The sequence below is a fragment of the Elgaria multicarinata genome, chromosome 1 (genome assembly GCF_023053635.1).
Source record: "Elgaria multicarinata webbii isolate HBS135686 ecotype San Diego chromosome 1, rElgMul1.1.pri, whole genome shotgun sequence".
Taxonomy (NCBI): Eukaryota; Metazoa; Chordata; class Lepidosauria; order Squamata; family Anguidae; genus Elgaria; species Elgaria multicarinata.
Window position 1 is genome coordinate 51,030,334 of NC_086171.1, and position 20,974 is coordinate 51,051,307.

The following is a 20,974-nucleotide window of genomic DNA, read 5'->3' on the forward strand; positions in this document are numbered from 1 at the left end:
TTAAGGAAGCTCCTGGAAGGGTATGTGATGGGAGTGATGCACACCTGTTTATATGCACAGTGTATTTGCTAACTAAACAATCGGGTTTCCATGGACATTTTATGGCTTTCCTTTATGGATGTTTGTCAGCAATTATGGATCTTCTCACTGAGAAGCCCCAATAATCTTCCAAGGAACTCACAATTCCCTGGCATACAGGTTGAAAACCACTGCAAACTGCAGATGTATTACTAGTGCAATCATATTCTGTACAGTGTTTACAATTGCACTTGATAAACTATTGGACAGGGAAGGAGTGAATTGTGGTTTTGCCAGTGACAGAATATAGCAGTTGGAATGTTGGGAAAATACATTTTCTGTGCACAGAAGCACTAGCTTGAGAGAAAAAAAAAATACAGATCACTGTAATAAATGAGTAAAAGTTGTATTTATTATGCAGACCCGGCCTGCTTTCTCCCGACCTTAAGAAAGTAACATTTATGAGTAAAAATTTCCAGACACACAGGAATTCTAATCCTAAGAGATGTATAATTGAAATGGAGCACAGAACAGAACATTGCACCAGAACTGTAGAGTTAAGAGAAAGCCTGGGTCTAACTTGAGATGAAAGAACAGAATTTTATTTTCCTGCTCAGTCAGGTCTTCTACAATGCCATCTAGTGACACTAGTGCTCATATGGCTAACACTTCATCCTTCTGAGGAAAAACTAAATATAATAAATAAATAATTTGAACAGTATAATTTAATTATGAATGTTGCAATACTCACGAAGAAAAGGGCAGACATACATGAGTATTCAGCTTCCTCTGAGATACTGTGTGGATGACATTCAGCCCTGATTCATACAGGAATTATTTAGTCAACAACCTCCCAGATTCAGGGCATTTAAGGATTTAAAGCTTGTAGAAGATTTACTACAGCCAAATTTTATGTTGATTTTCTCATTGGTTTTACTGACGGGGCAGAAGTGTGAACTGGGGGAATCTCGGAATGCACACTCACACAGTTCAAAAAGCCTTACTCCAATTCAAAGCAAGCCTAGATCCTTTGGAATTTGGACCTAGACTTGCCTTGCCTTTTACTGAGGTTCAGGTCACCACCACTGCCAGTCAGTACTGCCAGTCACCTTTTCCGCAACACATTTCCTCCTCCCAAATTTACATGGTGGCTGCAATGACTTTGACACAACAGCTGGGACACAGATACAGAGGATCAACCAGGCACTTCTGAGATTTAAAGGCAATCACCACAGTATGCTGTTAAACAGAATGACTCCAAACAGGCATCTGAGCAATCTTTATGCCCGTCTGTATTAATTTCAGGGTATACCACACTATGAGTAAATGCCTGAAATATTCCATATTGTACAGGCATGTAATGCGTGCTCTAATAAACCATCAACAGTCTATTATCAACAGGCATTCTTTGTCAAAGAGTAGACATGCATTACAGAAGAAAGATATGTTAGGTGGCTATTTCATATAAGGCGGTAATGAACGTATTCCTCCTCATTAACATGCTATGAAATTATAACGCCTTTATGAGCATCCTGAACCTTGAAGTGTATTTTCTTTTCCTTCATGACCGTAGGCAGTTGCATAATGTTTCCACCTAAAAATTGAGTTCCTTCAACACTGCATGCCCTTTCAAAGCAGTGGCCTTTGTTTGACAATCAATTACAAAAGTCAAAGAATGTTAAAAACACAGGAATAAAAATGAGACCATGGGCTGCCCCAAACATGATCACCAGAAACATGATCTTAAAACAGGTTCTAAAGGCATACGTGGATGCCATTGACAGCACAGAAATTCCCACAAGGGTGGAAAGGGCACCCTGCACAACAGGAAAACCAAGGCGATATAGAGCATCCACTGCCTTCTTGTTCACTTTGGATTCTTCACTGGAAATAAAGGCATAAGAAATGTGAGCAGAGTAGTCTACTGAAAACCCTATGCAAATAACAAGGTTGATCATGGATATGGAGTCAAGACGGATGCCCCAAAAGGCCATGTAACCAGACACACCAACAACAACAGACAAAATAGCAAAAGTTACCCACAAAGAGCAGAGTGGGTTAGGAATGAGCAGCAAGGAAATAACTAACATAACTGCAGAAGCAATCACTACATTTTGAACAGTGTTATCAACTATCACAAGGAACTGATCAAAAAATACAAAAGCTGGATGATAAACCATTAGTGGTATCTTGCAATCTTCAGCAAGGCCTCTCAATTGTTTTAAGAGGTTTTTCTCATCCACGCCAGTAGTAACATTGACTGTCTGTATGAAAAACCGTGAGGATGCTATTGATGTAGAATTATAATAAAGATCTAACTCATAGTATGGATTTAGCACAAACAGGTTAGCTAGATTTCCCATAAATACGCCATGGTCATCTATATTTAGAGACATGTGTTTCCCAAAAGCTTCATAATTTCTCAACCATGACTCTGAGAAATTTTTCATTATATAGGATGAGCTTTCTAATGTATCCATACAGTTCTCAATATCTGCACGAACTGATGAATTCCAATATGCTACACTTTCAGTAACAATTACCATAACTCTTGGACCATACTCAGAAAGATATTGATCTTCGAGGTCATAATATGGAACGATATAAGAAGTATCCACAGCTACATTTCGAAGGTCTATACCTTCTTTAATTCGAATAGTACCATAAATACTACCACCCAGATACATGAGATACACAAGTACCACAAACACCTTGGTCCATGTCTGCATAAGGAAGGGACCATAATACCTTTTAAAGAAAGTATCCATGGTATGTTCAAGCTCTTCTCCAGTAGACTCATCGTAATATCCTCCTACACAGCACCTATTATATATAGAACCTTGAGAATCCTGAGGCACATCTGGCACTTTCATGAAAGTGAGCCAATGTCTGTTGCTTTCTTCTCTTTTCCCATTCAGAGCAAGAATAGCCCCAAGGAATGTCAGGTTGTATAAGTAGCAGAAGATGAAGGCTGTTCCTGTATAGATGCAAAATGACTTAACAGAAGGGAAGGAAGTTGCAATTCCAATGTAGAAGACTAATACATCAGTAAGTGTTGTGATAGTTACTGAGACGGCTGCCTCTGCATAGGTTTCACTCATCCGATCTTCAATTTTGTTCTTCACTTTTGTATGTTGCCAGCTGGATACCAGGATGAACATGTCATCAATACCAATTCCTAAAGAGAGCAAAAAGATAAGTGTATATTTTTGCATGTGCCACATGAAAGAGTAATAGACGTGGAGAGGTGAGAGCCACCACATGTGTGTTAGATCCTTGTCCTTTGTGGCTCATAAAATCAGCCGGCAGGGGGACTGGCCGAGTGGGTAAGTGGAGTGGTCAATGTGTCCCTTTGCCAAGGCAGGGTTGCAGCTTATCTGAAGGAGGAGGTGGTAAGACCTCAGTTGAAAAAGCCCTCCTTGAACCCCACCATATTGGACGATTACAAGCCAGTCTCCAATATTCCATTTCTGGGCAAGGTATTGGTGGCCTCCCAACTCCAGGGATTCCTGGATGTGACAGTTTATCTAGATCCATTCCAATCTGGCTTCAGACCTAGTTATGGGACAGAAAAGCTCTGGTTGCCTTGGTGGATGACCTACACCGGGAACTGAACAGGAAGAGTGTGTCCCTGTTGGTTCTGCTGGACTAGGGTGACCATGTGAAAAGGAGGACAGGGCTCCTGTTTCTTTAACAGTTGTATTGGAAAGGGAATTTCAGCAGGTGTCATTTGTATATATGGAGAATCTGGGGAAATTTCCTCTTCATCACAACAGTTAAAGCTGCAAGTGCCCTGCCCTCTTTTAAATCTGGTCACTCTAGTATAGCTCCTGCAGCTTTAACTGTTGTGATGAAGAAGAAATTGCACCAGGTGCGACATGCATACAAATGACACCTGCTGAAATTTCCTTTTCTATGGAACTGTTAAAGATACAGGAGCCCTGTCCTCCTTTTCATATGGTCACCCTATGCTGGACCTCTCAGCAGCATTCAATACCATTAGCCATGATATCCTTCTTGCCCGCCTCGCTGGGATGGGACTTGGAGGCACTGTTTTACAGTGGCTCCATTCCTTCCTGGAGGGGCATACCCAGAAGGCAGTGCTGGGGGACTTCTGTTTGACTCCTTGACCACTGGCCTGTGGAGTTCCTCAAGACTCAGTTTTGTCCCCCATGCTATTCAACATATACATGAAACCATTGGGAGAGGATTTAGCTTGTGCTGGATGGGGTTATACTCCCCCTGAAGACACAGGTTTGCAGCTTGGGTGTGCTTCTGGATTCAGCCCTGAGCCTGGATGCCCAGATTTCAGCGGTGCCCAGGAGTACATTTGCAAGGTTAAAAGTAGTGTGCCAGCTGCCCCCATTCCTAGAGAAGTCTGATGTGGCACATCCTTAGTTACATCCCACTTGGATTACTGTAATGCACTCTACATGGGGCTGTCTTTGAAGAGTGCTTGGAAACCAGCTGGTTCAAACAGCTGCAGCCAGACTGTTTACCAGGGCTGATTACAGAGAGCATACAACTCCCCTGTTAAAAGAGCTCCATTAGCTTCCAGTCTGTTTCCGGACACAATTCAAAGTGCTGGTTATGACCTATAAAGCCCTACATGGCTCGGGTCCAGGTTATCTGAAAGACCGTATTCTCTCTTATGACACTGTCTGTGCCCTGAGAGCTTCAGGGGAGGCCCTTTTTTCCATCCCACCATCATTACAGGCACGCCTTGTGGGAACACGGGAGAGGACCTTCTTGGTGGCTGCTCCAAGGCTCTTGAACTCCGTTCCCAAAGAGGTTAGATTATCTCCATCTTTTCTGGAGGCAGGTAAAAAATGCTTTGTTCCAACAGGCCTTTAGGGATAGTGTGGACCTCTGTTAATATGCTGGATTTTGTATTGTCATATGCCTTTTAATTTTTTTAAAAAATGTTTTAATATTACAGCTGGTTTAATTTTATTTTTAACTTTTGTAAATTTCTATTAATTATTTATTATTATTTATTTAAACCCTATATCATTAAGATCTCAAAGTGGTGTTCAGTTAAAAGCATACAGTATAAAACAATAAATATGAACAGTTAAAAACAAATTAAACCATGAACCAAGTTAAAACAATATATAATTTAAAAGCAGTTAAAATAATGTGCCATCTTAGTGAATTTAATCATCAAAGGTTTTGTTAAAAACCCATGTTTTTACTTGGCATCGAGATGAAATCAGTGTAGGCACCAGTTGGGCCTCCAAGGGGAGGACATTCCACAGTCTGGGTGCCACAACAGAGTAAAGCCCTCTCCCTTGTCCCATCATAACAACTCGCCCACCTCCCTGCCGGCCTCCTGATCAGCCCGGAGGACGTGCTGGGGCTGGGGCTGGCCTGGGCAGGGAAGGAGGAGCCTGGTCTGCGGCGGGAGGGGGTCTTGCCCCCCACCCCCGTGGCTGGGACGCGGCCGGCGGGGAGGTGGGTGGCGGCGGCGGCAAGTACGCAGCCGGATTCCCCAGCCGCCTCCTCCTCCATCTCTTCTGCCAGCATCTACACAATTGTTTTGGGGATGCACTGGAGGCGCACCCAAGCGCCTTCAGTACGACGTGTAGATTTGCTCCTGGAGTAGGTCGTCAGTCAGAGCCACCAAGGCTGTTTCAGTGCCGTTTCCTGGCCTGAAACCAGACTGAAATGGATCCAGATAATCCGTTTCTTCCAAGAACGTCTGAAGTTCCCGGCCACCACACACTCAAACATCTCGCCTTATTAATATGTTTTAATTGTATATATTTCGATTTTGTAAAGCCGCCTTGAGTCCCAGTATTGGGAAAAAGGTGGGATACAAATAAATACATAAAAAAGTAAATAATACACAAGAGGAACATGTTTAGTAATTTCTATTCATTTATAACCTAATACACAGCTTATGAAAATGTTCATAAAATAATAAATATTAGACGTAGGTGCTAGGAAATAATTCAGGTAATGGCAAAGTTTTATTTTAATGCATAACCAAGTGCAAAATACCCCCTCAGGGGTGCATACATGCATTTTTTGCCACATTCCTCTTATGTATGAGCTGCAATTTAGGCTCAGATATATTGAAGGAGTATGGTGGAAAATATGTGCATATGCTATTCAAACTTGGAAGGGTGTTTGCACTTCCTACTTGGTTATACATGCTTAAGTCAAATAAAAGCCAGTCCTAAGAGACCTAACTGATCCTAGTTTGATCTGTGATTGAGAATGGACTGCATTTGGGCAACAATGAGTCAGAAAATGAGAAAACATTCAATTTTCCGGGGGGGGGGGGCGGATTACTGGAGGTAAATGGATGATAAAGGGGGAAACTGCTGTCTAAGATGAATCAGAAAGATGAAAAAGTTGCACACAGAAAAATTAATATCTCAGCATGCCATTGACTCATGTAGAAACATATTAAAAAGGAAAAAATCACAAGGGAGGTCAGCTTTGTGAGCAACATGCATCTCTAGCAGAGAAAAACAACATTATCAGTGCAATCCTACATAAGTCTACTCAGAAGTCACAGTGACTTCAATGGGACCTACTAACAGATGCATTATTATAGGATTGCAGCCTAAGAAGAAAGCACAGAGAAATCTGGATTCCCCCACCCCCAAGTTAAGAAGATGTATAAATGGACGGATAAATTCTCTGTCATGCCTAGCTAGACATATCCATTAAAAGTCTGACAAATAACACATGAGAAATTTATACAGTTTCTCACTTACCAAGAATAAGAAATGGTGAATTTGCAGCTGTGATAACAAAGGGCACCCCACAGAACAGCAATAATCCAAAACTGCTGATTATAGATAAGCCTGAGGATATCACCCCACAAATTGCAACCCATACTTTTGTTCGTACACAGTCTAGCCTGTAAAACAGATTAAGAGGAATCTAATTGGATTCAGAGTTTTATAGCACATATGCTAATTTATCCCCTCATGAAATAATACTAGAGTATCATACAGAGCTGTTGTGTGTTAAAATAATTGGCCACATTTGCACATAAAGTTAAGCCAGGTTGTTTGTTAAATTGTGGTTTGTTACATTTGGTCAATCTCCACAAGCAAACCATGGCTTGTTTTCCAGCAACACACAACAATGAGAAGCCATGGTTTCTTACGGGGTTACAAATTCTGGCTTGTTTTAATTCTGGCTTGTTACATCTGAACCCAGAAGCCTGGCTTGCCTATGGTTTGTTTCTGTGCCCTCCCAAGAACTCAAAGCAGCTTACTTCTGAGTAGATCCATACAGTATTGCACATGTAACATTATTAACTACACAATACGTTTTAAAAATCCATTGTAAATGTCTTCTTTGCTCCTCAGTAAATAACAGATTGCTAGTTTTATATTTTTCTGATGCAGCTAAATACTGTATGTAAAGATTTCTCCTCCCTCTCCCAAGAATAAAGGGAGAAAAGTTACCTTGCACATGATAAAATTGAAAAGGCTATTGTTAATATATATGAGAAAGCCACCAATGGCATCACATCCTTGGCAAGTTTTTCAAATTCTGTCTGTCTGGATATTGAAGAAAAATAGGCCACCTGCAGAATTGAGGGTTGAGAGAGAAGACAGGATAAACTGTTACATATTTTCTCTCCTAAAATGCTGAAAAGATAGGCTGAAAATTACCCCCACCCCAAAGTTATTATAATTTACTTTCCAGTTTTTCTCAGTGCATTTAAAAAATAGTATGTTTAGTGAGAACCTCCAAACTCCAGATACTTCCTTCCACAGAAAAGTCTCCTTGGTGGTAATCCAAAACTTTCCCTTGCCCAGCTTTCCCGTGATATTTCATTTGAGTACAAAAGGGAAAAAGGATATTGGAACTCCTGATCAGATTGTATTGCAATATGTCTAGATATAGAAGAATGATTATGGATGTATTTAAGATCACCCAAAGAAATCCAGAAGTAGAAACATTTATGAAAACGATGAGCACAAATAATGTATAAAACAATACACCGGTCTAGCAAGTACTAAACAGAAGTGTATGTTTCCTGATTTTCATGCTGTGCGAAGCAGCCCCAAGTTACCCGTCACTGACCCGGACCGACGTGAAGTTCAAGGACTCCAACATGCCCGGGATGCGCTCCAGAAAGGCGTGCAGCCAGAGCGCGCTGGCCTCTCCTTGCGACGCTTCATCCTCCTGCAAGAAATAGATGAGGCGCATCGCTTTGGCGGCCCGGACGGGGCGCTTCGGCCCAGCTCCAGGCCCCAGCGTGACGCCCCCTAGGAAGAAGCCCAGGAAGACGCGGTCTTGGAAGAGCGGGAAAGTGAGGGTAGGGAGCAGCGCCTCTATTCGTGCCGGGTCGCCCTGCAAGAGGAGGAATAGCGGGTTGGGGCTCCAGCAAGTGCCGTCGTTGCGCGCGCAAAGCTTGTCGTACGAGAGCTCGGTGGCGTTGGGCCCGGTAGCAGTGAGGCCCCGCACCGCCGCGTCCAGCGCCAGCAGCTCGGCGAATGCCGCCTTGGTGAGGAGCGAGTCACTGTCTCCGGTGGCTTCGGCTATGAACGTGGCATAACTGCCCTGTCTGATCAGTCTCTGGGAAGAGAAGCGCCTGGCATCGTCCGTCGGGAAATGCGCCTGGACGAAGCGCCGCTCGCCCTTGGCGGGCCCCCGGATAGGCGTGTACTGGGTCTCGAGATCGTTGGACTCCTGCTCGCCCAGGAACTGGAAACCGGGGCTCAGGACGCACGAGATCACCACGGGCAGCAGCAGGAAGGGCCACGGGTGGCTGCCCACGGAGGCGCCGAGGGCCCCGAGCGCGTGCGACAGGCGCTGTACTATGCAGTCGGTGTGGCAATCGAGGGCCGGCATCCCTTTCCCTCTCCTGCGCCTTTCTTGCCCTCTCAGACCACCGGGGACTTCACAGCAGAGGAACCGGCTGATGAACTTCGTCTGGGCAGGGTTGCCCCTGCAAGCGGAGCGGGCGCTAGCGGTTGTGAGCGGGCGTTATCTGCCTGACGTGGGCGCGTTCGATTGCTCCGCTGTGTTCTGCTTCTCTCGAAGCTCAGGGCCTCACAGAGCTCAACCGCGGATTCCCGAGGTGTTAAAATTAGACGGTAGGGTGGCAGAATAGGGGTGCGGGTGGCCCTTTGTGAATATCCCGCCACATTCAAGACAAACAGAACTTTCCAGGCCTGAAAACAAACCAGTCTATTACGGAAAGAGGTTCTTTCAGCCCAGACTGGCCTTTGCTTAATTAGGACTAGTATCCAGAGTTAGCCCTACTTAGAGTAGACCTATTGAAATGAATGGTAATTATTTTAGTCATAAATACATAGCCCATTCATTTCAATAGGTCTACTTTAAGTAGAACTAATATTGTATACTACCCCTGGTTTTCCACTTGCAAAGATGTATGTACTCTTCAGAGAGGGGAGCATTTTTTAAAAAATGCTTCCACACCTGCAGTTTGAAATATTTTATTACATTCCACTCTCAGAATTCTTGCTCTGCATGTTTAGACCAGTTCTTAGATTGGGAAGCAAATATAATTTTGAGTCTGTGCCATGCTTTCCTGGGAAATTATTTATTTATTAAAAGATTTTAAAATCATCTTTCAGGACGCACTGTCCTCACAAGGTGGTGTACAATATTAGAAACATAGGGACATACAAATTATAATTAAATTTGCACGCACACAGCAGTAGCAGCAAAATTTCCAAGGCTTTGTCTAGAGGTTGTGTTTGGAGAAAAATGTACATGGAGGAGTTGCAGACAACTGAAGGCTACAATTGTATTTATGGTTACCAGTGAGCGAGTTCTACCTGACAGAATTAGTCTTGACTTTTGACTTTTATAGAAGGGGAGGGCACATTTGGAATTTGGAGTGATGTGGGAGCTGTCTTACCATGGCTACCATGTGGGATGTAGTTGTCTACTCACAAATTGGGTGCAGTCCGCATGATCAGTTCCAAAACATCCATTTCACAGATGGCAAACAGTTGAGGCTAAAAGACAAGCAACTTGCCCAAGAAACAATACAAGGCAGAGGCTGGGTCTGAGCTCCAACACACACAAAACACACCTTTGAACCCATGGTTTCTTGTTCCAACAGCACAGAAAGTGAGCCAACTATTTCCCAAGTCACCTCTAAATAAATTTGTCTAAAAGTAATGTATTCCCCCCAAAATTAATAAGAAGGTTGCTGTCAGACCAATTTCCCCCAAATTCAGTATGAATTCCTGATAAATTAACTCTCATTTCCCTTTGCAACTATCTGCAAATTTAATCTAATCTTACTAGGAAATAAGAACATAATTGGTACTTCTCTCTTTAAAATAAAGGCCTGTAGCACAACGACACTTGTACTTATTTGTCATAAGGGGCTACTACAGCAATAAAATTTAACCAAGTCTGATAAATAGAATATATATAGCTGTTTCTTGATTTCTAATGATATTTAATGAAGATGTCAGATCTAGCCATGGTCACACATGCCTTAATTACATCCTGTTTGGCCTAACATTATTATTATTATTATTATTATTTATTTATTTATTTATTTATTTATTTATTTATATAGCACCATCAATGTGCATGGTGCTGTACAGAGTAAAACAGTAAATAGCAAGACCCTGCCGCATAGGCTTACAATCTAATAAAATCATAGTAAAACAATAAGGAGGGGAAGAGAATGCAAACAGGTACAGGGTAGGGTAAGGAGGCACAGGGTAGGGTAAAACTAACAGTAGAAAGTAACAGTAGAAGTCTGCACAACATCAAGTGTTAAAAGCTTTAGGAAAAAGAAAAGTTTTTAGTTGAGCTTTAAAAGCTGCGGTTGAACTTGTGGATCTCAGATGTTCTCAAATGTTCTGGAAGAGTGTTCCAGGCGTAAGGGGCAGCAGACGAAAATGGACGAAGCCAAGCAAGGGAAGTAGAGGCCCTTGGGCAGGCGAGAAACATGGCATCAGAGGAGAGAAGAGCACGAGCGGGGCAATAGTGTGAGATGAGAGAGGAGAGATAGGAAGGAAAGATAACACACTCTGCATAGGACTGCCTTTGGAAACTTCAGTTGGTGCTCCAGCCAGACTGTTGATCAGAGAGAGCAAGTGACTTCCTTGCAACTAAGAGTGCTGGGGAAATCTGCTGTGGACCCCAGTGAGGCTGGATTCCCAAGAATCTGACTTCCGGAGTTCGCAGCGGGCTGCCCCCCTTATCTGTGCGTCCTTGGATTTTGCACAGGGCGGATCTCCGTCTTTCTAAACAGCACGATAGCCGATCATGAGAAAATTATGTCTGTAATTGGCGTATTTTATGGCATTTGTGGTCATAAAGCACCTGTGACGATTTTCTGTAGAAGTAAATTGTATATTAAAGAAACTGACTTCACATCGTCAAAAGGTCTGCAAAAGCTGAAAGGTTTCTGAGAGATTGAAGCACTGGTTTTGCATTAACAAGTGTGCATCTGGTGCATACTGTAAAATAAAGTGATGTTATTCATGCAATTTGCTTTCTTTCTTTTAAAGTAAATAGCAACTACTGTTAGGGAAGCCATCTGGATCAGGACCACAGGAGGAAATTTTAACCCTTAGCACCCACTACCATCTGAATCTGTATTGTGGAAACTTTTGGCAGCTATTTGCTTCAGTAAGAAAGTTGCCTTTGGCAACAGAGCATTGATATGATTCCCCACCCACCCATTTGCCTTATCACTACTGCAGCTGAGAGCCAGAGAATGGGATTCATAGGTTACTTAGGCAAGATGTCCATTGCTAGACGCTGTGGCATCACAGGTTGGTTCTGCGGTCTGGGCACTGCTTTCCAAGTCCCACCACTGCGAGGGCAGTTTGGAGGAAAACAGTGCGCTTGTGGTTAGAAGTGTCAGGACAATTTCTGTCAGCTCCTTTCCCTGAAATCACTGTCTGGCGATATGAACACTTTGCATCTCTCACAAGGTCAGGTTAACTGAGGATGCAGGCCATAGGACAGGAGCGGGGAACCTCTTTCCGCCCAAAGGCTGAATTCAATTTTTGAGAAGCCCCCAAGGGCTGGGGAGGGCCCCCCAACACACTGATGCCATGACATTGAACAGATGGGGTTGATGCAAGAGTGAGATTTGTTGCTGCTGGGGTGAGTGCGCATGGTGTATATGTCAGTGTGTGAGTGTCGGGGGCGGGGGGGCAGACAACCCTTGGAGCCAAAAAGGTTGTGCCCCACTGCTGTAAAATCGTTTGTTGGTGATCTGTTCACTGACTGCTGTTGTTTCAAAAATGGCATGTGTGATGTGAGAGCCAGTGTGATGCAGTGGTCAGATCAAGCATGGGGAACATGTGGCCCTTCTGATGTTGTTGGACTTCAACTCCCATCCAACCCCAGCCAGAATAGCCAAGAAAAGCAGCAGTTTCTGCAGCTGAAACTCTCCTCACAGCCTGAGTTTGATCCCAGCGGAAGCTGGTTTCAGGCAGCTGGCTTGGGTTGACTCAGCCTTCCATCCTCCTGAGGTCGGTAAAATAAGTACCCAGTTAGCTGGGGGAAAGGTAATAATGGCCGGGGAAGGCAACGGCGAACCACCCCACTATAAGGCCTGCCAAGAAAACGTCAGAGAAAGCTGGCGTCCCTCCAAGAGTCAGTAATGACTCAGTGTTTGCACGAGAGGTTCCTTTCCTTTGCTTCCATGAGTGATGAGAGTTGAAGTCAAACAAACTCCAGAGGACCATACGCTCTGCACCCTTGGGTTAGTGTGGGACTCAGATTGGAGAGATCCAGATTCAAATCTGGGTCAGCCAGTGCATCGTAGTGGCTAGAGTGTTGGACTGGGAGTTGGGAGATCTAGGTTCTAGTCCCCACTCAGCCATGGAAACCCACTGGATGACTTTGGACCAGTCACAGACTCTCAGCCCAACCTACCTCACAGGGTTGTTGTTGTGGGGATAAAATGGAGAGGAGGAGGATTATGTACGCCGCCTTGGATTCTTTCGAGGAAAAAAAGCAGGATATAAATGCAATAATAAATAAATAAATAAATCTAAATTAGTTCACTGTGCAACCTTGTGCCACTCTCCGTCCAACTTACTGGGTTGTTGTGAGGATAAAACAGGGAATCAGAAAACTATGTATGCCTTTGAGCAGCTTGGGAGAAAGATGGAAGATAAAATTTTAAAAATAAATAACATGCTCTTTGGTTGTAAAGACTTTTAGGATGCAATCCTATGCACGTTTAGAGAGAGGAAAAGTTTTATAACTTTCAGCATCCCCCAGCCAGCCATGATGGCTGGAGCATGCTGGGAATTGTAGGACTTTTTTCCTGTCTAAACATGCATAGGATTGCACCCTTAATCAAACAAATGCCCTTTCCCTGGCCTTATGAAACAGCTGATTCTGGCTAGGCTCTTCTGTGTGAGCTACTCCTTGTTCAGGCACAAAGTAAGCTGCTTTTGCCCCATCTCTCCTCCTTCCTGGATCAACCACCAGTTTGCCATCAGAGCACCATCCCTGACACACATCCAGTCACTTCCGCATCTTGCAATCAGAACGTCTCAGCTAGGGATTATAGTAAGGAAGAAAAGAGTTTAACAGGAAAGATTGTCTTCCTTTCTCTCTCTCTCTCTCTTTTTAAACCCATTTTATCTAGAGTTAAACTCTACTTTGTCACTCAGGATGGGACTCTTCTGCCCCCGTTTCCCTCCCCTCCAGGCTGAGATCTGAATGATAGAAGACATAGCATCTCTATGCTTTGGTTTAACTCTAAAATAGTGTCCCAGCTGTGCCTGGAACTCTCCAGGCAGATATATCAGTGGTAAAAATGGAAGTAATCCAAGCTTGTTCTGAACACAAATGTGAACAAACCACTGGACCTGCCCTTACTTCTCCTGTAGGTGATTTCAAAGCTCTGCATTTGTGGCTCCATAGGCAGCAGGAATTGATTATTATTTTCCCCCGATCATGCTTTTCAGGATGTTCTTGAACAGTGTCTGTTACGGCCTTCATTTGTCCTATGCTGCGGCTCTGCATGGGATTATGCCAGAATGAAGAGGCTTGAAAACGTCCACCTTTGGTATTTTGAGGATAGCCTGCATGTGGCACTAGTATATAGTTACTAATGGAGACACACTGTACTGAATCACTGTAGGCATTTTAAAAAAAATTCTCTGAGGTCACTATCTTTTGATTGTGCCATTAAAATGCTTTCTCAATCTTTATATCAGAGCAATTAGCCAATGTTAAGCAGGATATCACAGAGGTCAAAGCATTTGATCCCATTAAAGTTACAACAAGCTCAGGAAAACCCAGCAAGATTAGTCTCTTGTTCCAGTGTCGTTTTGGATTTGAAAACACAATCCTCCTAGTCAGTACTTTGTAACTGACTAATGGATCTATTTTAAGGCTTTGATCCTATGCTACTTTAGCTGAGAATAAGCCCTATTGAACTCAATAGGACTTACTTTTGAGTAGGATTGCAGTGTAAAGTAATTAGCAATATTTGTGTATTCAAGCTGCAATCCTATAAATGCGTATTTGGGAGTAATCCCCACTAAACTCAGTGCAACTTAGTTCTGAAAAGAAGGGAGAAACGAATTCTCAGGATGCTGAACTTTTTATTGCAGATTGTAAAGCCCAACATGTTTTGGCCTGTACCTTTTCAAGGCCTTCTTCAGGGGGCTGTAAACATTTAAAATGCATACTTTAAAACATGGTAGGAACAACATGTAAGAAAAATATATTCTTATTGTAAAATTAGATTGACGTATACAGAGCACTTTCTCCTGTTATCATAAATTTGAAGAATACTTTAAACAATTTATATATGTACATAGGCCTCTGTGGCGATATGTCAATCTAATTTTACAGTAATCTAAATGCTTAAAATCCAAATTTTGGGATTGTAAATCCTTTTCGTTTTTTGCCAGCAGGGTGCTTTTTTTGTCCAAGTTAATATATTGAGGTAAAAAACTGTTTCATGGCTTCCCTCTCCCAAAAAAAACCCTGATCCAGGGAAGCATCTGAAATGCCCTTCTTTAGACGCCACACCTTGGTTTGAGTTGTTTGACTTGGGGCAGTAAAATGTACCAAAATTATTTCTGCATATGTTTTTTAATGGGTTCTGGTTCTTAGCCTTTAAAACTCTAAGACTTCAGTCCTATACCATTTACCTGGGAGTAAGCCCCATTGAATTCCATGGGATTTGCTTTTGAGTAGTCATGTGTAGGACTGCAGGGTACATGAAGGGCCACCTGCTTCAATATGAACCTGTCCAACCATTAAGTCTTTGGTAATAGAACACACTATGAGATCCATCACACCTACTCCCCCCCCCCCCCCCCGCAGGTACAATCCTCGGTTTCCACCTCGGTTTCATTAGCGTGTCAAGTGCTGGTGTCTTTCACCTGCCTTCCTGGTATTGCCATTGTATCGGCGAAAGCTCTTTTCATTTGTTTATTTATTTATTTATTTATTACATTTTTATACCGCCCAATAGCCGAAGCTCTCTGGGCGCTCTTCTGCTATTGCGCCTGCCCCACTTCACCCACTTCTCCTTCCCCCTCCAGTTCATTGGTTCTTGTGGTTGATGGACATTGTGATGGGATTGGGCCCCTCCCCCATCTGGTTTTGTCTAGCATTTTAGAGATTTAGCGTTTCATCAGCTGGGTGCCGTTTCTGCCTTTAGAGGTGAGATGATGATCCCTTTTGCGTGGGGTCTTCACGCGCCCTCTCTCCCTTCCTTCCCCTTCTCAGTTGAGCAGCTTTATGGACTGAAGGAGAGCTGTCCTGCCCTCTTCTTTCATCTGCAAGACCGCCCTTCAACACCCCCCCCCCCCAAGATGGGACGTTCTATGACATAGTGCTATGACAGTAATACATGGGGACAGAAGGGCAGTTTTATCCCATGTGGAGAAAAAATACCACACTTTCCCCACCCCAGAAAAACATGGAAAACGGAGGGGAAGAGGCAAGATGACTGCAGGACAGGGATGACATCATGTGAGGGTCGTGGGGCAAAATGGTAAACAAGGAAGGACAAAAGTGCGATAAACACTGGTGTGATGGAGCCCTATAAGTCTAAATGTATAATATGAAGGGGAATTGAAGAGTGCGAATTTAAGAGTGGTAGTGATTACATGGCCCTATTGCAACATTCCCCTTCAAAAGCATTTAGTACAAAAGGTTAATTATCATTATTTTCTTAATGTAGATAGATCTAGTCTAGCTATATCACAAGAAACTTTGGACTGAGTTTCTTTTTTCTTTCTTTCTTTTAATCTCATTAGCTCGGCCCACGCTTTAATTAGCAAGCTTTCAAGGCTGGAACTGTTTAGCCATTGCATTCATGTTTGTAAATGTGGTATTGATGTTCTGCCTCAGGGACTAGCTAGACATGATGGCGACAGACAGTAGTGTTAGAAAGTGGGTTGTCCCACATTTCTATAGAGAACAGGGTGGAGTGAGTAGCTGTAAAGTGGGTAGGAGGCAGTGGCAAACTGTCCCCCACAGCCTCACTCCTCTCCTCTAATCCAGCAGTTTTTCTACTAGTGGGGTTCTGAAAGTGAAAGTAATGCCCACCAGGGGAGAAAAAATGTTTTTCAGACAAGATGCTGATCCAGAATCGATCATTAAGATCAGGAGTCTGTTAACTTTGGGGGCTCTAAGACCATTTCTGCCCATCCAAAACCTAGGAAGCTGCTTTATACTGAATCAGATCCCAGTGGCTCATCTTCTTTGCCCTGTGGAGGCTGCGCAGTGGTGCTGCATCAGTTATGCAATGCAGCTGCCGCTCACAGCCACCGTGGGGGGTTTCCTTGAAGCTGCACCTTTAAAAAGTCAGGGATTTGGCCCGACTTTTTCCTTTGAAGTGAGGTCACCATGGACCTTCCACTCTGTGACCTCGCTTCAGCATTGAGCCAGGGGCATTGTGGGGCAGATGGCAACCGCTGATTGGTTGCCAGAAGCAGGGCAGAGGGCAGGAGGTGGGGTTGAGTACCCAGATGGTTGCCAGAAAGCCCATGCTGCCTCCTGCACTGGGGATTACTTGTCCCCACCCCACAGCAGCAAAACTACTGGTTTTAGTGGCAAAGCAGCACAGTGAAGGCAGGCTCTAGCCTAGTATTGTTGACACTAACTGGCAGGGTTTCAGGCAGGATTCCTTCCTAGCCCAATCTGGAGAAGCCAATGATCAAACCTTCTGCATGCAAAGCATGTACTCTACCACACTGAGCTATGGCCCCTTCCCATGGGGTGCACTCTGTGGGGTGCCATGGTGCGCCCAGGGCAAAACTTCACAACAAATGGCTGTATTAGCGCTATAGAGTTTCACAACAAACTTATCTTGTTGTAAAGCTAAACGTGTCCTGTATAGTGCTCTATAGTGGCTATAATCAAATTTAGCTTCAAAACAAGCTAAAGACACAATCCTGTGAGTTTAGACAGAAAAAAGACCTACAGCTCCCAACATGCCCCAGCAAGCATTGCTAGCTAAGGTATGCTGTAGGATTTGGGTTTAGTTTTTGTTTTCCCCTCTAAACTTGCATAGGATTGTGCCCTAAACTGGGCTTTGCACTGGCAAGGTAACATAGCAACACAAACATCAGTGAAGTCTTTTATTGTAGTAGATCAGATTATACAGAAAAACTTCTTAGACTCCGCAATAAAAGCTTAATGGTTACAACTCTCCATAAATCTGATAGCAAAGGCTCATTGCTTAGTTTAAGACACAGTTCAAAGGCTAGTATCCACGCAGTATCAAGTTAGATAAGTCCCACAAGATAGTTCAAAGCACAGATTTCATGATATGGAATTCTGGCAGGCAAGGGTCTAACGTTCATGATAAGTTGAAACGAGGAAGCATTCCGGGCAAAGGAAGACAACATTCCCTATAAAAGCTCATTAGCCTTTGCACCGGTTCCTAGTTTGTGAACTGCCCAGAGAGCTTCTGCTACTGGATGGTATAGAAATGCAATGAAATAAATGAATAGTGTGAGATTCAAAACAGACAAAAGGTTCACAATCATAAAGCTCCATCACACCTAGGAAAAAATGTTGGCTACCGTGGTTTCTCCGCTCCTGGTTATGTCACTCAGTTACTTCCTGTTTGAAAACAGGAAGTAAACAATGAGCACGAGGCCCATTCAGTCCAGCGCTGTAATCATGCTGCTTCTCCCACACACAGCAGGAGAGAGCAGAAACTGGACTTTTTCTAGTTTTTCTTGTGGCGCAAAAAAGCCCAGAAGGGGCAGAAGGCGCACGAGAGGCAGATGACATCATGTGAGGGACCTCCGAGAAATCTGTGAGTGTCCAGTAACAAGTGTGCAATAAAATGCTTGGCAGATAAAGCTTGTAGTTGAGTAAGATAGCACCGACCATGGAAATTTCAGTGATAACATGGGGATTCCTCTCCCCTGATGAAGGAAGGGCTTGGGGTGAGTGCTCAGCCCTCCATGGGCTGGATTGGGCCCAACATGAGCCAGATTTGGCCCACAGGCTGGAGGTTGCCCTCCTCTGTCTTACTATATTTCCATGAAATTCCAGGGATGCAAAGGAAGACCTAAATTGGCATTTATTTATAATTTATATTATTATTTATTTGTGGCATTTACATACAACTGAACACTGCCTATATCTATCTATCTATCTATCTATCTATCTATCTATCTATCTATCATCTATCTATCATGTACATTGATGGTGCTATATAAATAAATAAATAAATAATAATAATAATAATAATAATAATAATAATAATAATATCTATCTATCTATCTATCTATCTATCAAGGAGCAGTAAAATGGAGCAGCAAAATTAATTTACTTACAGCCAGCCTGAGTGAACAGGGGGCTGTCTTAAGGTGTTTTTTTTTCCCTTGCGGCTTAGGTGTGTTGTAAGATTGTTTGCGGTACATGGCATCATGGCCAGCGCACTCCCAGCTAGCCACTTCTGCCTGGAAAAGCCACTGTATCAGAGAGTCATTTTACTCCATTCTTTTAGTTTAAGTGGCTCTCAGGTGCTTGCTCTGCAATGTGCCCCCATGCCTCCGCATTAAACCCTGGGCATACCTGTCACCTGGCTGTGACATGAGCCGCCCCTTCCCCCATTCACTCATTTTCCTAGCATGCCCATTGAGAGACGTCTATGCGCTTCCTTAATGCTGCGTTAATTTGCTCCTGCGATGTGATGATAGTTCTGAAGCTGCAGAGAGTTGGGAGCGGCGTTAATTCGCTTCTCTGATGTAGTAGTACTTTTTGGAGTTGTGGCTTATATATATGCTGGTGGGTGCTCTCATGGGGAGCCAGTATTGTGGGTTAGTTACTCCCCATTCCCATTCATAAAACTGGAGTGGCAGGGGGAGCCTGGAGAAGAGCGGACAGTAAGCCTCTCTCCTTGATGACATTGGTTCTACTCTGCCCCCACCCACAACCCAGAAGTATGTTTTTTTCCCGGCACTGAAAAGCTGGGTTTTAGGGATGGCTGGCTCTGCCATGTAACACCATGTAAAACGGAGCCAATTTCAGCATACTGTGGAGAATAACAACAATGCACTTTCCTCCTGTGCTTGTGAAGATGGGGGCCAAGTGTGTTTTCAGAAGGTGTTTAAGTCACACTTTCTGCCTCCCAAACTACATGAGAGAGGGTTTTCCAGATTGTGGGTGCCACTACAGAGAAGGCCCACTGTCTGCATACTTTATGGTGACATTCCGTTCATTTTGGAATGACCAGCAAGGCCCCCTCTGCTGATCTTAAAGGATGCCTGGGTCTGTATAAGGGAAGTCTGCTAGGTATCCCAGCCCCAAATTGTTTAGCAACATAACTTTGTACGTGGCTCGGTAGCTAACAGGCAGCCAGTGCAGTCCTTTTAACACAGGTGTTATGTGAGCATAGCTAGGTATCCCAGTGAGCACCGTAGCTGCTACAGTCTGCATTTGCTTCTGAACCACGCTCGAGGGCAGAACCACATAGAGCGCATTGCAGTAGTCTAATTGTGAGGTTACCATCTGGGGATGGACTGGGGGTGGACTAGCAAACAGAGATGACCAACAGACAGAAGTGCTGTTGGTCAGTAGGAAATTTGAGCCTGTTTTCAAAGGGGTGTAAGAAACATTTCTTCCCAAGAATTGGATTTGTAGCTTTGGTTGCTAGTGGACCCAGCTTTAGTTTTCAATGGCCACCTTTGCCCAGCTTCTCTGCTGCGCCGTGCACCTGATGTTTTCCAAACTTAAAATAAACAAATAGTGGGCTTTCACTCCACATGGATCCTAAAATAATGGCTTAATTTTCCTGTTTCCTGTTAAACTACTTTTAAAAATCCCTAATCCCCACCCCCATCCTTGCTAAAGGAGTAAGCAGTCTCTCAGCTGAAGCTTTTCAAGTTGATTGAAGCCATTCTCCAACAGGCTGTTTGATAATCACTTTGAATGCATTGCTGAGTGTGGAGATGCACTCACTGGTTCTGAGGCAGCAAGTTATTTCTATTACACTGGCAGGGGAGCTTGATTAGGGAAAAATATTTTCTACCGTGAAGTGGAATTTAAAGCTTTGGACAGCTTTGTTTCTTGTGAAAACAAAAGCTTTTGTCCATCACAGCGTAGCTTGGCATGGCGTTTCCTTCTACAGTAAAGCTTCTGACCATTTTAGGGCAAAACATGATTAAACTGAGTTCATCCCTTATCAAGTGCTTTTGAATAGACCCCAAGGGCCTAATTTTCCAAAGGCGGAATGCTTAGACTCTGTTTTTAAGTCACCGGCAAGCATGTGTATGGAGATTTGTGCAAGCGTCTCGGATATTTTGCAGTGTTTGGGATTCGGACAAAAAGTAATCCAAACAAACCAAATTTCCACAAGCACATGACTGGAATTGATTGGTTGCCCCTAAGATTATTCTCTTCAGAAGAAATTTGTCAGAACTTCTGTTCTAGCGAGAACAAAATGGTGCCTTCTTACAACCCCAAGAAGTGGAGCTAGAAGATAATGATCTATTAATCAATACCCAGTACTGAACACATGTATTTGGATGTA

The 20,974-nt window shown here is 43.6% G+C and overlaps 1 protein-coding gene across 1 annotated transcript; it reads right to left on the reverse strand.

Moving 5' to 3' along the window:
* Positions 1-1,673: 1,673 nt before the first annotated feature.
* On the reverse strand, positions 1,674-8,844 carry LOC134395405 (patched domain-containing protein 3-like). Its single transcript, XM_063121601.1, has 4 exons — positions 8,074-8,844; positions 7,449-7,570; positions 6,747-6,892; positions 1,674-3,196 (listed from the first exon to the last, which is right to left on the reverse strand). Exons 1-4 carry the CDS (start codon positions 8,842-8,844, stop codon positions 1,674-1,676), a joined length of 2,562 nt encoding a protein of 853 aa, XP_062977671.1.
* Between the last annotated feature and the right edge of the window lie 12,130 nt (positions 8,845-20,974).

Bases quoted from the DNA above. Each gene is read 5' to 3' on its own strand.
- LOC134395405 (XM_063121601.1), bottom strand. From the start codon at position 8,844: ATGCCGGCCCTCGATTGCCACACCGACTGCATAGTACAGCGCCTGTCG. The intron at 6,893-7,448 runs GTAACTTTTCTC...TCTGTTTTACAG, and splicing joins TCAATTTTATCATGTGCAAG to GCTAGACTGTGTACGAACAA. The intron at 3,197-6,746 runs GTAAGTGAGAAA...TGCTCTCTTTAG, and splicing joins TTCACCATTTCTTATTCTTG to GAATTGGTATTGATGACATG.